Below are 16,253 nucleotides of genomic sequence, written 5' to 3'. Positions count from 1 at the left end.
CCTGCGCTATCCCATGCGCTCTGCTGATTCCCAGTCGTCATTCGGAAAATTTGTTCATATTCATTATGTTCCTTAAAAAACTGATGACTCTTACCCTACCAAATACTGGCCTATTACACTTACAGTTAGACTTTCTGATTGAAGCTGCCATTCACACAAATCATTGAAAATCCTGATTAACCATCATGGGCATTCATGGCTATTCCACTACTGGATTTCCTGCTTATATCCCCTGCTCGTGACACCTTAGCGATTTATTTCATCATTAAATCTCCAAGGCGTTTGATATTGTCTGGAACCATGCAGTCGGAACCAAATTAACATCACCATCATGTTGTTGATGTTGTATTCTATGACTTTTTACCCCCATCAGCTGATTCCAAAGCTCTGTTCTCCCACCTAGTCTGATCCATTTTTATATGGATCAAGTCTTTCATGCTTTACCCAAACTCATGCATGTCTTTTTTTGATGGTTACATTTACATTAATCAATTTAATCTTGTTTGCATCCCTCGGCAGTTAATGAGGTCCAGAATGTTATCATTTAGCCGGGGACCAAGTACATCATCCTTCAGAGAATCACAGAATTGTTACAGTGCAGGAGGGCATTCAGTGCCTGCACCAGCTCTCCGAATGAGCAATTCATTAGTGCCATTCTCCTGTCTTCTCCCTGCAACCCTGCATATTCTCCCTTTTCAGATAACAGCCTAATTCCCTTTTGGATGATTTGATCGAACCTGCATCCACCCCTCTCTCAGGCAGTGCATTCCAGACCTTAACCGCTCGCTCTGTGAAAAAGCTTTTTCTTATATTGCTTTTGCTTCTCTTGCCATTTGCTTTAAATCTGTACCCTCTTGTACTCCACCTTTTCACGAGTGGGAACAATTTCTCCCTATCAACTCTGCCCTAGTTTGCCTGTTGGCATTCCTGGCCCCACTATCTCCCCATACTCAATTGGCATTCCCACGATTATTCACTGCTGTTGCTGCCTCCAAGAACTTGGTTTCCTCTTTTGTGCCCAAAGCTTCTTTTCTCAAAAATGGATTTAGGAACATGTTTTCCATTTGTTCACAGGATGTGGGCATCGCTGTCTAGGCCCAGCATTTATTGCCCATCCCTAACTGCCCTTGAGAAGGTGGTGGTGAACTGCCTTTATGAACCACTGCAGTCCCTGTGGTGTAGGTACACCTAGAGCGCTGTTAGGAAGAGAATTCCAGGGCATTGGGTTTAGCCCCAAGATTAGCCCCTCAAGCTTGTTCTGCCATTCATGTTTCAGCTGTGACCGAACCCAAGATACCAGCCTTTGCCCTATATCTCTGAATAACTTTAGTTAAAAGAAATCTATCAATCTCAGATTTAAAATGAACAATCGATCTGGAATCAATTGCCATTTGTGAAAGAGAGTTTCAGATTTCTAACACACTTTGTGTGTAAATTGTTTTTTAATTGTACTCCTGGAATGTCTGGCTCTAACTTCTAGGCTATAACATCTAGTCCCAGACTCCCCAACCAGGGGAATTAGTTTCCCTTGATCCACACTATTGGTTCCCCCTGTTATGTTGAAAACTTTGATAAAATCAACCCTTTGCCATCTAACTTCAAGTGAACACAACCCTTAGCTTAAAAATGGGGCCTAATTGAGAAAGAAGATTGAGCATTATGGAGATCAGTAACAGAGGGTTATAGAGATAGAGATATTAATATTGAGGGATACATATACTATTAACGTGGAGGGTTACACTGATATATGGAGGTGGTAACATTGGGTTAAAAAGGTATTAAATGTACTGAGGGTTACAGAGATGTTAATAACAGCGTTGGATTATTTTGCTCGAGACAAGGTAGGGAAGGAATTTAGAATTTTGTGCTTGGCACTCTTGGCACAAAGCTTCACACAACAGGAATGCATTGTTGGGAATTGTACCAGCAGGGCCTGTGAGAAATAGGTTTGGTTAATTTCAGTGTCATTGCTAAGAGGAGCAAGATTCAGGGCTGAAGTACCCATAAACCAGCACTGAGAACTGACTTGAGTTGGTCCAAGTCGAGTGGAATGCCTGAGGTGGCGGCAGTGGCGAAGGGCGGTGTGTTCTGCAAGGTGTAGAAGCAGTCGCTGACTAAACTCACCAAGAAGCCGCCTAAGAAGTGGAGAAAATCTCGCAAACAGAGCTATTCCACTTAAGTGTACAGGGGGCTGACCCAGGCCCACCCTTCCACCAGGATCTCATCCAAGGCCACGAGTGTTATGAATTCCTTCGTTGTTGACATTTTCGAGCACATCACCTCCGAGGCTTCGCACTTCATTCACTATAACAAGCACCGCAGCATCTCGGCCAGAGAGATCCAGAGCACCGTCCGCCTCATGCTGTCAGGGGAACTGGCCAAACACGCCGTCTCCGACGGCACCAAAGCGGTCACCAAACACGCCAGCTCCATTTAGGTGGATCGTTCTAAAGATTATAAACCAGCACTAACTGGCCACTAATTTCTGGGCCCATAGGGAACTGAACTGAGACTGGACAAAGTCTTCTCACCCAGGACGATACAGCTAGCAGAGTGAGGAGACACTTGAACCATCATCCTGGGATGCATTTGATCTCCAGTCCCAGAGGGGATCCGCCATTAACCTAATCCATTGTGCCACCCAGCAGCTTGGATAAACTGCTGCCTTAGGGCTGTAATACTGTATATGGGCACATGGGTGCCAGCAGCCTTCCGGTATCTCCTATTTAAAATGAATGAGCTTCACTTGCAAACTGAGTGTTGGCAGATGTTCAACAATGGAGGGGATCACAGCCAAGCCTGACATCTTTCAGGTGAGACATTAAACCAGAGCCCCATCTGCCCTCTGGGGTGGATGTAAAAGATCCCATGGCACTATTTTGAAGAAGAGCAGGGAGTTAACCCCAGTGTCCTGGTCAATAGTTATCCCGCAGTCAGTATTGCAAAAATAGATTATCTGGCCATTATCACAGGGCTATTTGTGGGAGCTTGCTTTGCACAAATTGGCTCCTGCGTTTCCTGCAATACAACAGTGACTACAGTTCAAAAGTACTTGATTTGGGACATCCCGTGGTCATGAAAGGTGCTGTATAAGTAAATGTCAGCCTTTCTTCAACGATACTGTCACTTAATGTCAGTTTGCTTATACTTTCCAGCAGGGGTCACTGGTTAGTGATTAGGACTAAGAACTTGCCTGATTTCCTCTCCCTAGTCTGGGGGACATAGAGGTCAATTAAATACCAAGTTTCAGAATAATTGTTTACGAAAAAAAAAAGGTTTTGCTTTGGAAGGCATGTGTTACTCTTCGTGATTAAAATGTCACAGTTCCACATTGCTGCTGTCAAAAACCACACAATTTAACTCTTTCCTCAACATGACATGCCTTTTCCTTGCAGGGTGCTTTCTGTGGCAGATTGAGAGCAGCAACGCTTTAACCAGATTCAAGCTTCCGCCTTTGTGTGACATTCATTTCCTGTCCCAGCTGCTTCCCCAATGAATAATCCATAAACCCGGCTGGCATAGAAACAACAGGCAGCTGGAGGAGGCAGCGCCCTCCCCCCTATCATTTTTCCTTTTGTTCATTTATTCAGCAGAGCTGGGAGTCAATCACAGCCTTTCAGTGCATTGCGAGCCCTCTCGTTTGTAGCAACACTGGATCATTCGGAGCCCAGGCTCTTGTGCTGTTTGTCCAGGGTTTAAGGGCATTTCAGCCCCAGGAGCGGTGGAAGCTCATTAGGCCAATGGTGGCTAGTGCCTGCTTTGTGTAAACGCTGGTTTTATTTTTGCAGAAACCTTCTTTGGACAGCTCCCGGATTCCGAACCCTGAATGATTGGCAAACGTGCTGTGCTTCATTCCTCCAATCCTCACTGGAGTGAAGAGGACGCAAGAGTGTCTGTGCAGTTCCATGTGACTGGGTGCTGTCAGCTTTTCTCAGTTTCGCTGCATCCTACCCAAGCAGCCAAAGGGAGAGGCAGGAGAGCTGCAGTAGGACCTCAGCCCAGGGGCGGGTGTCAGTAAAAGCCCCGACAATCCCTGTAAAACAAGGAGCTGGATGAGAGGAAAGAGACAGTAAGGATGCTGCTGGAACTACAATAGTGATTTTTTAAAAAAAAAGGCTCTCTCAAAACTAAAGCTGCTCATTGGAGATTGGGTGGGTTTCTGTTGTCTCTTGCTGTTCAGACGGTCGGGTTGGTTAAGGCTGTGATGCATTTTTTTTCCCCCTTTTTCAGATTAACAATTCAGTCCTGTAAGGATGGGAGGAAGGGTAAACCGGAGAGATGTGTGAGGTGGCCAGCGCTAATCTCCAGCCCTCCTAAAGAAAGAGTATTGTCTACTGGAGAGAGACCCAGGCGTTAGGGAAATGAGCCTGCTGAAACCAAGTGGGCTGAAAGCCCCAGGCCGGGTCAACAAGCATTCCAGTCCAATGGGTCGAGGCTCTGCAGCGATAGCCGGGCCTAAGGAAGGTAAGAGAACAGACTGTGAGCATGATCTTTGCGGATCTGTTATCCTGTTAGAAATCGATGGTATCAGCAACATGATTTTCAGATTAATACAATGATTGTGTTTTCTTTGATCAGATAAAGAGCTACATGAGACATTTTCACACACATTCTTTGTTTTGCTGCTTTTCCTTTTACACCTGTCTAAATGGATGACATCAGATTTTGCATCTGCAAATGCACAATTCACGTGGAGCACTATTGTGCGAGGCAATATTAAACAGTGATGGAATTGTATCTGTCACTGGAGCATTCCAAGCTGCATATTAAGATTCATTTACCTGCCCTAACATAGCCTTATGTGGCTCAGTGTCAAATTTTGTTTGATAATATTCCTGTGAAGTGGCTTGAGACGTTTTACTATGTTAAAGGTCCTACATAAATGCAAGTTAACATGAACTAAACAGTCTAGTAGTCCTCAACCTAAACATTCAGGGACAATCTGTCAATATCCAAATAGAATTTGTTTTTTAAAGTTTCTTTGAGAATGTGACGAAAACTGTCCTTGCCCTGAAAATTGACCTTTCTTCCTGTTCCCAGAATTGGCTGGATCGCACTGGGTGGCAGACACACTTTTCCCTTAGGGAGGTTCAGCCACTTTGACAGGTCACCTTCTCCACTCCTTTTCCTAGGTTCCCCCGCCCCTCCCCAACACATTCACACTCCCAAAATTAGGATCCTGTATCAGGACTAATTGTGATGCAGCAAATTAGCAGAAAGATACGGATTGTTAATCTTTGGGTAAGGCAGGGAAATGCATTTATTTCTGGCGAGACTCACTTGGGCTGTTCATTGTGCCACACCTTCCCAAATCTGTGCTCATCTTTAGTGAAGCTCCGTTTTTGAATCCCTCCAGTCAGGTTTCAGAATACCAAATCAGCTTTGCTCAAAGAAATTAGTAACATTTTATGTGACTGTACCAAGGTAACCTATCTCTCCAAGTCCTTCTCAGCCTGTCAGCAGTCTTTGACACTGTTGACCACACCATTTTCCTCTAACACCTCTCCACTGTCATCCAGCTGGGTGGACAGCAGTTGTTTGGTCCCAGTATTATCTCTCTATTTATGAATGATAATGACCTACAATAGCTCCTTTTCCCACTGCTTCACCATAACCTCTGGAATCCCCCAAGGATCTATCCTTGGCTCCCTCCCCCTTTTCATCTGTATACCGCTCCTTGGCGACACCATCCAAAAACACAGCATCAGCTTACACATTTTTTAAAAATTCATTCTTGGGATGTGGGCATCACTGGCTATGCCAGCATTTATTGCCCATCCCTAATTGCCCTTGAACCGCTGTAGTCCACGTGGTGTAGGGGCATCCACAGTACTGTTAGGAAGAGCATTCCAGGATTTTGACCCAGTGACAGTGAAGGAACGGTGATATATTTCCAAGTCAGGATGGTGAGTGGCTTGGAGGGGATGCTGTCGACACCCAGCTCTGTCTCCCCATTATCCCCTCAACTCCTCTGCTGTTGCTAAGTACTATATGAGCAGAAACTTTCTCCAGCTAAATATTGGGAGGACCAAAGCCATTGTTTTTGGTCCCTGCTCTAAACTCTTCCCTAGCTATCGACTCCATCCCTCCCCCTGGCAACTGTCCAAGGCTGAACTAGACTGTTCACTAGACTGATTCCTGGGATGAAGGGGTTGTCTTATGAGAAAAGATTGAGTAGGTTTGGCCGATGCGCATTGGAATCTAGAAGATTTGGAGGTGATCTTATTGAAACATATAAAATTCTGAGGGGGCTTGACAAGGCAAGGTAGGTGCTGAGAGGTGTTTGCCCTTATGGAGGAATCTAGAATTAGGGGGCACAGTTTCAAAATAAGGGGTCTCCCATTTAAGATGGAGATGAGGAAGAATTCTTCTCTCAGAGAATTGTTAATCTTTGGAATTCTCTTCCACAGAAAGCAGGGGAGATTGGGTCATTTAATATATTCAAGGCTGAGTTAGACAGATTTTTGATTGACGAGCATTATGGAGGCAGGCAGGAAAGTGGAGTTAAGGCCATGATCAGATAAGCCACAATCAATTGAATGGTGGAACAGGCTCAATGGGCCAAACGGTCTACTCCTTAGCCAGCCCTACAGATGGCCCCTTAGGTGGTGCCATTCCAGAGATCATAAGCATGGCTGAGGTGGGAAATGAAAAATGCCCACTGGTATAGTATGAAGTAGTTGTGCCAATCTGGGGCAAAACTGAAGGGCTTTAATCTATGGAGCCCAATCCTATATCTGCCTCTCCCACCACTTCCTGTTGAAACCTTTAGAAACAGCTGTATGATGTTCTTATAGATTTCAAGGCTGTGCTAAGAAGCTGTCCTTCTTTGTCCTCTTACATTTAACACAGTCAACTATTCCATCTTCCTCCACAGCAACTCCTAGGTGCTGCGCCTCCATGGCACTGCCCTCTTCTGGCTTCATTCCTCCTTGCCCTAATGTGGTCAGTTTACCTCCTTTACTAGTTCTGTCCTCCCAATCTCCAAAGCCCCCTTCAAAGTACCCAAGATATCATACCTATATGCTACCAGTTAACATCATCAATATTCATAGGATTAATTTCCTTGTGTACACTGCAGCCATACAGCTCTACCTTTGGTCTGAACCCTTATTTCATTATGGTCTGACTGAGATCAAGTTCTGGATGATTTAGATCCTTTTGTTGATCACCAAGACTAAAGGCATCTTTTTCAGCTCTTTCAAAAAATATCACGATTGAAGCCCCACCTTCTTCCCCAGATGCTTGGTCATGCTGAACCTGCAGATGTGCGTGCTATGCTGAGCTTTGAAGCCCAAATCCTATTTTGTTCATTTATTCATCTGTGGGATGTGGGTGTCGCTGGCAACATCATTATTTATTGCCCATCCCTAATTGCTCTTGAGAAGGTGGTGGTGAGCTGCCTTCTTGAACCGCTGCAGTCCATGTGGTGGAGGTACACCCGCTGCTGTTAGGAAGGGAATTCCAGGATTTTGACCCAGCGACAGTGATGGAACGGCAATATATTCCCAAGTCAGAATGATGAGTGGCTTGGAGGGGAACTTCCAGGTGGTGGTGTTCCCATTTGTCTGCTGCCCTTGTCCTTCTAGATGGTAGCAGTTGTGGGTTTGGAAGGTGCTGTTGAAGGGGCTTTTGCAAGTTTCTGCAGTGCATCTTAGATCTGGCACATACATAGTCATGGTACACTGGTGGTGGAGGGAATGAATGTTTGTGGATGTGGTGCCAATCAAGCTGGCTGCTTTGTCCTGGATGGTCTCGAGCTTCTTGAGTGTTGTTGGAGCTGCACTCCAACAAGTGGAGAGTATTCCATCACACTCCTGACCTGTGCCTTTATAGATGGTGATCAGGCTCTGGGGAGCCAGGATGTTGAGTTGCTCTCTGTAGGATTCTCAGCCTCTGACCTGCTCTTGTAGCCATAATATTTATATGGCTGGTCCATTTCAGTTTCTGGTTAATAGTAACCCCCAAGATGTTGATAGTGAGGGATTCAAGGGTGGTTTTTGAATGTCAAGGGGAGATGGTTGTTGCCTGGCACTCATGTGGTACAAATGTTGCTCACCACATATCCGCCCAAGTCTGGATCACCAGGTTGTTTAATCTCTACCCCTGGAATATCAACTGTCCATTCTCAGACCCACATTCATCAACTGAAAAATTGTTTTCTTCAATGCTCTCCTGACCAGCCTTCCAAAGTCACCCTATAAACACACCTACTCCTCAATCTGCAGCCTATATCTATTCCATACTAACCCCTGCTAACTGCTTGCCATTTACTCTTACCAACTGTTGTGGAGTATACACTCCAATGTTTCTCTTCACCAGCAAGGCTCTCCATTGCTCTTTCCATTTCTATGTCCTTCTCCAATCATACAAGTCAGCTCTCAATCTCTGCTCATCTCGCATCACCTTCTACACCCTTATCTTGATCCTCCACCTTCAAAAAAAACCCATAATTTGTATTTGGGTGTCAGCCATGGGCTCAGTGGTAGCACCATAGCTTGTGAGTTGGAAGGTTGTGGGTTCAAGTCTCATTACAGAGACCTGAGCACAAAATCCAGTACTGAGGAAATGCTGTACTGTCAGAGGTGCTTACTTTCAAATGAGGTTAAACCGACACCCTGTCCATTCTCTCAAATCAATGCAAAAGATGCTAATGGCACTCTTCGAAGAGTGGCACAGGATACCCTGGCCAATATTTATGCCACAACCAACATCACTAAAACAGTTTATCTGGTAATTAAGACATTGCTGTTTGTGGGAACTTGCTGTGTGGAAATTGGCTGCCACATTTCCTACAAGAACAAGCTCACTTCAAAAAGTACTGAATTGGCTATGAAGTGCTTTGGGATGGCATGATCATGAAAATGTAATATAAATGTACATCTTTCTTTCTTCTTTCAAGTTTAATGTGTGACTAAAGCTGATAATCATCTGATACCAATCGAAAACTGTTTTCACTAAAATTTGCAATAGCAGCCTGATGGAGCGAAAGTCCTTAAAAGTGCTTTTTGTATTAAGGGGATAATGTGTGTGTGAAACAAAAATTTAAGCAACTACCTCAATCGATAAGATTTTACTCGTCAGGAGGCAGTGTGTCTTTAGTGTTCTCCTGAAATGTCCCTGTTCCTGCTCGGGAATGTCGACATAGTCCGGAGTTGTTTTGTGTGTACATGATGGTTCTTTCAACCAGTCTGAGTAAACCAGAGGCTCCCTTGTATAAAGATTGAAGTGTGTTTGACCTGCTTCATTTAGTACACACCTAAATCTGCTGTGTGGTGCATGTCTCCCGTTACAAGGAAGATGGGATATTGCGCCACTATGTAATATTTTGATTTCTTTGTGCATGGATTGATGTTGTGAGGTTGGTTGCAGAGATGTACAGGCTACAGCATTCACAATGTTGCATAACAACAAGCTAAAGTTTCATTTGAGAGAGATGACATGAATTGTAGAGCCTTTTGCTGTTCCTTATGGGGCCTTGCATACCAAATTTCCCTTTGATTTACCAGCTATTCTCCCTTCCCTTCCATCGGTAGTGATGCGTGCTGAGCTATTGAGGATATTGTTACTTTGCTATTCATCAGCTAACAGAATCTGACGATATACTGACAGGATTTGATGAAGTAAGGTGGGAGAGTCTTGTGTGGAGTATAAATGTCAGCATTGACCAGTTGGGACAAATGGCCTGTTTCTGTGTTGTAAATCCTATGTGCCAATAAGCCATTTAACCATGGAGTCTATCACAACTTGGGCCTTCCATCTTGACCCAATGTCTGTGAGTGTAAGCTTTCCAGCAAACAAAGCTGGATAGCCATTGGAAGAGGCACCTGGCTGGAATTCCCCTTCCTAGCACAGGACCATTGAGTCCATTCATACCCTTCCTCTACTCTGGTCAAGATTTAACCTTGAGCAGCTATATTTGACACAACGTGTTGCATTTACCCAGTGATGCACTGGGGGAGTATTCATGGCATTCTCAAATAGGTTCCATTGAAGAAGCTGTGGGCATGAGGTAAATTTTACTTGGTACTTGAGGGTTTCTGGTGACGAGAAGGAATTGGATGGCTCCTGTTTGTGGAAAGTTATGCAGGATGCATTGTGCATGACCATTTGTGCTTGATAGAAAATGATGTGGGGCAACTACCCTTTGTACCTAGTTTCCAAATGCGCACTTCTATAACGCAAACCTCTGCACTGCAGGCGCTAATGCAGGAATGCTACCCTTGGTGTCTGTATCCATTTGTACCCGGATATGGGGTAGAATTTACCGTAGTAATAGGGATCTTCCCCATGTGCCGGAGAGCCGGTGAGAGCACTACGTCACCTTTTGTTGGGAAGGACTGTCATATTGAGTGCCAATCAGGCACTTAACTGGGCAGTGGCGGGCCTTCCCTAGGATCAAGGACCCTGAGGGCAGAAGCCCCGCCCGCTGAGAGCTGCTGGCCAAGTGGCTGTTCCTTGCTTGGCACAGCCATCCGGGTAATCTGCTGCTGGTAATGCACCCACCCAAGGCCCAGGATTGCCAAGGGACCCAGTGGGAGGAGGATTGCAGGGTTGGGTTGCAGGGGGGAGGGGGGCCAGCAGCAAGGGTGAGGAGGTGGCTCTCAACGTTACCCCATGCCACCCCACCCCTGCTCATCCTGATGATCGAGGAGCCCAGCGGGCTCTGAGTACCTTTGAACAAGGATCCCCCCACCCCCACCCCGGAGGCTCGCAAGCAAACCTGATAGGGTTTGTTTTCCAGGCATCCCACAGAGTGAACTCCCCTACCTGCTGCTGGGTGAATACCAGCAAACAGCAGGGTAGGAAGGCCATCCACAAGTCATCTGGCTATAGACTTAATCGGAGCAGAGACAGGAAGGCAGCAGGATCCTCACTCACCACCCTCCCACCTGTTTAAATGCCCCTGCCACCAAACTTGCCAAGGGGAGGACATTAACTTCTGCCCACAGGCAGTATTCAGACAAGTGATTGAAACGATACAGTCTTTCTTGTAGTCCGTGTCGCTGAGTCAGAGTAGAGGAGGGTATGGTGATGGGCATTGCTGTGCTCCAGTAAGCCCTGAGTAATGTGCACGGCAGTATTTGAAGGCCAGCAACAGAGCTTAAAATGGAGAGTACAACTTTTGGTATGAGGGACATGGATTCCAATTAGGTTTGTATCATATGACAGTTACACACAGACCACACAAACTGTATATGTGATTTTGAAGTGTCAGATAAAACTGCTTTGATGTGTCTATATTTGGGAAGATTTTGATTTTCTGGAACAGCATGTGGCAAAATTGTCCAAGACACAATCTTGCCATTTTCGCCACTTTGAAAAGCAAATGATTGAATTTGCCCAGCAACTCCTGATCCTTAATGAGTTTTTAAATTTATTTTTTCACAAGATATGGATGTTGCTGGCTGGGCAGCATGTATTGCCCATCCCTAGTTGCCCTGGAGAAGGTGGTGGTGAGCTGCCTTCTTGAACCGCTGCAGTCCATGTGGTGGAGGTACACCCACAGTGCTGTTAGGAAGGGAGTTCCAGGATTTTGACCCAGTGACAGTGAAGGAGCGGCAATATATTTCCAAGTCAGGATGGTGGGTGACTTGGCGGGGGGAGCTTCCAGGTGGTGATGTTCCCATGTGTCTGCTGCCCTTGTCCTTCTAGATGGTAGTGCTTGTGGGTTTGGAAGGTGCTGAGTAAGGAGCCTTGCTGAGTTCCTGCAGTGCATCTTGTAGATGTTACACACTGCTGCCGCTGTGAGTTGGTGGAGGAAGTGAATGTTGAAGGTGGTGGAGGGGGTGCCACTCAAGCGGGCTGCTTTGCCCTGCATTATGTCGAGCTTCTTGAGTGTTGTTGGAGCTACATTCACCCAGACAAGTGGGGAGTGTTCCATCACACTCCTGACTCATGTCTTGTGGATAGTGAACTGGATTTGGGGAGTCAGAAGGTGAGTCATTTGCTGCAGAATTCCCAGCCTCTGACCTGCTCTTGTAGCCGCAATATTTATATGGCTGGTCCAACTCAGTTTCTGGTCAATGGTGACCCCGCGGATGTTGGTAGTGGAGGATTCAGTAATGGGAACGCCATTGAATGTCAGGGGAGATGATTAGATTCTCTCTTGTTGGGGATGGTCAATGTCTGGCACTTGTGTGAAACGAATGTTTCTTGCCACTTATCAGCCCAAACCTGGATATTGTTCACGTCTGGCTGCATTTGGACATGGATCCTTCATCACATCCTTCAGTATCTGAGGAGTCGAGAATGGTGCTGAACATTGTGTTATCATCAGTGAACATCCCCACTTCTGACCTTATGATGGAAGGAAGGTTATTGATGAAACAACTGAAGCTGGTTGGGCCAAGGACACTACTCTGAGGAACATCTGCAGTGATGTCCTGCAACTGAGATGACTGACCTCCAACAACCACAGCCATCTTCCTTTGTGCTAGGTATGACTGCAACCAGTGGAGAGTTTTCGCCCTGATTTCCATTGACTCCAGTTTTGCGAGGGCTCCTTGATTCCACATTCGGTCAAATGCTGCCTTGATGTCAAGGGCAGCCACTCTTGCCTCACCTCCTTGAGCTTAGCTCTTCTGCCCGTGTTTGGACCAAGTCTGTAATGAAGTCATGCGCTGAATGGCCCTGGTAGAACCCAAACTGAGCGTCAGTGAGCAGGTTACTGCTGAGTAAGGGCTGCTTGATTGCACTGACAACGACACTTTCCATCACTTTGCTGATCTTTACCCAGCCATCAACTATTGGCTGTTTTATACAAGCATTATCCACGAACGGACATTCCATATTAAACAAAGGGCAGGATTGTCCGACCACGCCCGCTGGTAGGATCTTCAGGTCCTTCCGAAGTCAATGGACTTCTTTGGCTGGCTTGCCCGCTCTGCCTCGGCATGACCCACTGCGCTGGGTCCAGAATATCCCGATCAAAGGCAGTCCAGAAATTATTGCACATGCTCCCAATTTTCCTTCTTTAGAACGGCTGTGGTGAGAAGAGCCAGGGAGTTATTATAATCACCTAGTGTGCTTTTCCTTTCCATCATGGTCTTCTGTCACACTTCCAAGTGAGACACTCAACATCACACTTGGAAGAAAAATATAAAGAGCCATAACAACTTATATTTATTTAGCACCTTTGATGTACTAAAAACTGCCCAAGGTGCAACACAGGCATTACAAAGCAAGATATGACACTGAGCTACTGAAGACAACATTAGAACATTGGCTTTTTGACCTGTCTCCTCAACTCAACCTATCAAGCTTCGTGATACAGAAAAAAACACCCCTCTCATTTATGAAACCTATTCAAAGATTTTTAAATCTCAAGTGGTCAAAATAAAAACAAACAAACTTCTATTCAATAATACATTAAAGACAGTTAATCTTTTAATAGCCTCTTAAAACTGTCAATCAAAATGTGAACTCAGTCCCCTTGCTGAGTTAAGTGGTTTTGGACACCTGGAAACTCAACCAATCATTCATAATGGGCTCAGCTGTAATAACAGCCCTTGGGAAATGTTACCAATGAAGTTTCTTGAATCTGCAGGAATAGATGGTGGTGTTTTCTTTCTAAGCTACGCCAGGTAGTCTGTCAATGAATGCGCTCTGGCGAGGTGTGTTTTTTCACGCTTGGTTTTAAAGTGCTGGGAATTTAAATAACTTCAGATCATGACACTTAAACAAACTTTATCCAACCTTCAAGAGCATGTCCTCTGTAAGTATGTGACTCTCAGAGACTGTGGGTTAAGGCATTTGGAGTCAGAGGTTTAATTTTTTTTCATCCCCACGTGGCTCCTGAGATCTACCCATAATGGATACTGGGTGAGTGACTACGGTGGGTACGAGATGGCGTGGAGGTAACATGAGATGCAGCATGGACATGGGTGAGGGGTGAAGGCTAGAGGGCCTAACAGCTTTTTATAAAACTGGGCCAAAGTCTCAGACAATAAAGGCGCAGACCTTCTAATCAGCCCTGCTCAGCACTTGCCTGCCTCCATGGCTGCTTCTGAACAGCCTCAGGAGGTGACAGGCCTGATTCTACGACATCCCCACCTTCCCAGTGCAAAACTTGCATGTGACAGGGCCCTTTATATTGAGGCGGGTCTGCAGAGTGTTGGAAAATTTCCCGAATTGAGCTACCTATCTCACTAGTGAAAATCCAGCCCCTTGTCTTCCAACTATGCATGAGCAAGCCTACCTTGGCATTGCTCATAGGCCTGAAGCACAGTGTCCTTGCCCAATCCCTATCACCCCTGTGCTCACTGACTGACACTGGCCCCTGGTTAACCAATGTCTCAATTTTAAAATTCCCATCTTTCCTTTTGAAATTACCAGGGCCTTGCTCTGCCCCGTCTTCGTAGTCTCCTGTAGCCTTACAATCCTCCGAGATATCTGCACTCCTCCAATTCTGCACTCTTGAGCTTTCCTGATTTTTAATTGCTCCATCATTGGTGGCCATGCCTTCAACTGCCTGGGCCCTAAGTCCTGGAATTCCCTCCTTAAACTTCTCTACTTCCCTTTCTTCTTTTTAAGACGGTTCTTAAAACCTACCTCTACGACCAAGCTTTTAGCCCTCTGCTCTAATTTGGAACAGCAAAAATGAGGTCTGTTTAAGCTCCGCACTATTTTCAAACAGCCCAACAGATTTGTGTTTCGTGCTTGTGTGATTCATGCCTGATACCCTTTCCTGTATCAGCCAGAAATGAGAGAGGGACTTCTGCATCTAGGTCCCATCTGCCATTTTTAAATGTCTCCCCAGCCATCCCAACTATGCAAAATTCTGGATCAAGAATGCTGAAGTCTTCCCAGTTCATTTATTTCCTTCACAATGTCAGGGCCAGGACGATTACATTGAATTTTGTAGAATTTTACAGCACAGAAATGGCCATTTGGCCCAACTGGTCTATGCCGATGTTTATGCTCCACATTAGCCTCCTCCCATCTTACTTCATCTCGCTCTATCCGTAGTTTCTTCTATTCCTTTCTCTCTCATGTACTTAGCTAACTTCCCTTTAGATTCATTTGCACGAATCGTCTCAATCATTTAATGTGGCAGTGAGTCTCACATTCTCAGTTGAATATTGAAGGGTGATCTGATTAAGTTGCTTAAAATGTTAAAAGCGTTCAATTGGATAAATGCAGACAAACTATTTCCTCTGGGGAAAATTAGATGGCTGTAATCTTTAAATTCTAGCTAGGCCATTCAGCGGAGATAGGAAGCACTTTTTTTATACAAGGGCAGTAAAATCTGGAACAGGCCAAAAATTGCAGTTTTCCAGACTGAGATCGATAGATATTAGTTAAAAGTATCTAGGGGTATGGAGCTATGACAGGTAAATAGAGTAGAGATAAGATCAACCATGAGCTAATTGAATGGTGAAGCTCCAGAATGGCCTGCACCTGTTCGTATTTTCCTAAAAACATAGAATGAGATTGGCTTTTTGACCTGTCTCCTCAACTCAAGCTTCATGCAAAAAAGTTATTAAAACTTTATTATTGACACCTTGACTCCAAAAGTAATTCAAAACTCCGGAACACCAAGCTGTCCTTAGCCTACGTTGTTCATTTGGTCAGTGTTGAAGTCCAAGAAATCTTGACTGGTGCCTTCCTTGGTATGGCGTTCCCAGGATCCCCAAACTCGAGAACATTTATGTTCCACACTGCATCAAATTGTCTCTTTGTTTTTCAAACTCTTGTGATAAATTGAGAGTTATCCAGCTCCTATTAAAGCTTTTGAACACATCACAAAGAGGATTGAGCTGAGAGTCTGTTGTATAGATTCAGCACTCCTCCTCAGCGAGGAAAGATCCTCTCATTTCAAGTCTTGTTTATCAGTTGCTAACTCTCCAACATCAGCCCTCCTGGATCACTTGAATGATCCCACCACCGTTAACCATTTCACTCAGCATATAAACTTGACCATGTCCCCTTCTGCCAGCAAGAACAAATCAGCTCTGCAGGCCACATAGTACAACTTCCTGTCTCAGAACCTCCAGGTTGTTCCTCTTTAAACCCTTCCCAATGCATCAAGTCCTGCTGAATCCCCAGTAATGTCATTAGTGCTCATCTTTTGAAAGAGACACACTGCAGCTCCACATTAGAGGTGATCTATAAATCAGTCAAGTTGAATAATTGTTTTTTTTAAACAGTTTGGTATTTAAAAGGTGTTTATGTAATGAAATTTAAAAGGTGTTTATGCAGTGAAACTTAAGAGCAATGTCTTCCTGGGGGAAAAAAAAAGTTTCGACAAA

General features: G+C 45.0%; 1 protein-coding gene across 1 annotated transcript in view; it reads left to right on the top strand.

Moving 5' to 3' along the window:
• Nucleotides 1-3,828: 3,828 nt before the first annotated feature.
• The window catches only part of clip2 (CAP-GLY domain containing linker protein 2), a 151,508-nt gene continuing 139,083 nt past the window's right edge, over nt 3,829-16,253 (top strand). Inside the window, exons 1-2 of the mRNA XM_078548427.1 lie at nt 3,829-4,069; nt 4,231-4,464. Of these exons, the coding sequence (XP_078404553.1) occupies nt 4,362-4,464 (103 nt within the window). The 5' untranslated portion in view covers nt 3,829-4,069; nt 4,231-4,361. The remainder of the gene's footprint in view (nt 4,070-4,230; nt 4,465-16,253) is intronic.

Source organism: Cetorhinus maximus, chromosome 9, assembly GCF_964194155.1.
Source record: "Cetorhinus maximus chromosome 9, sCetMax3.hap1.1, whole genome shotgun sequence".
NCBI classification, from domain to species: Eukaryota; Metazoa; Chordata; class Chondrichthyes; order Lamniformes; family Cetorhinidae; genus Cetorhinus; species Cetorhinus maximus.
Note: the sequence above shows the minus strand (reverse complement) of the source record. Positions and strands in the feature narration are given on the sequence as shown.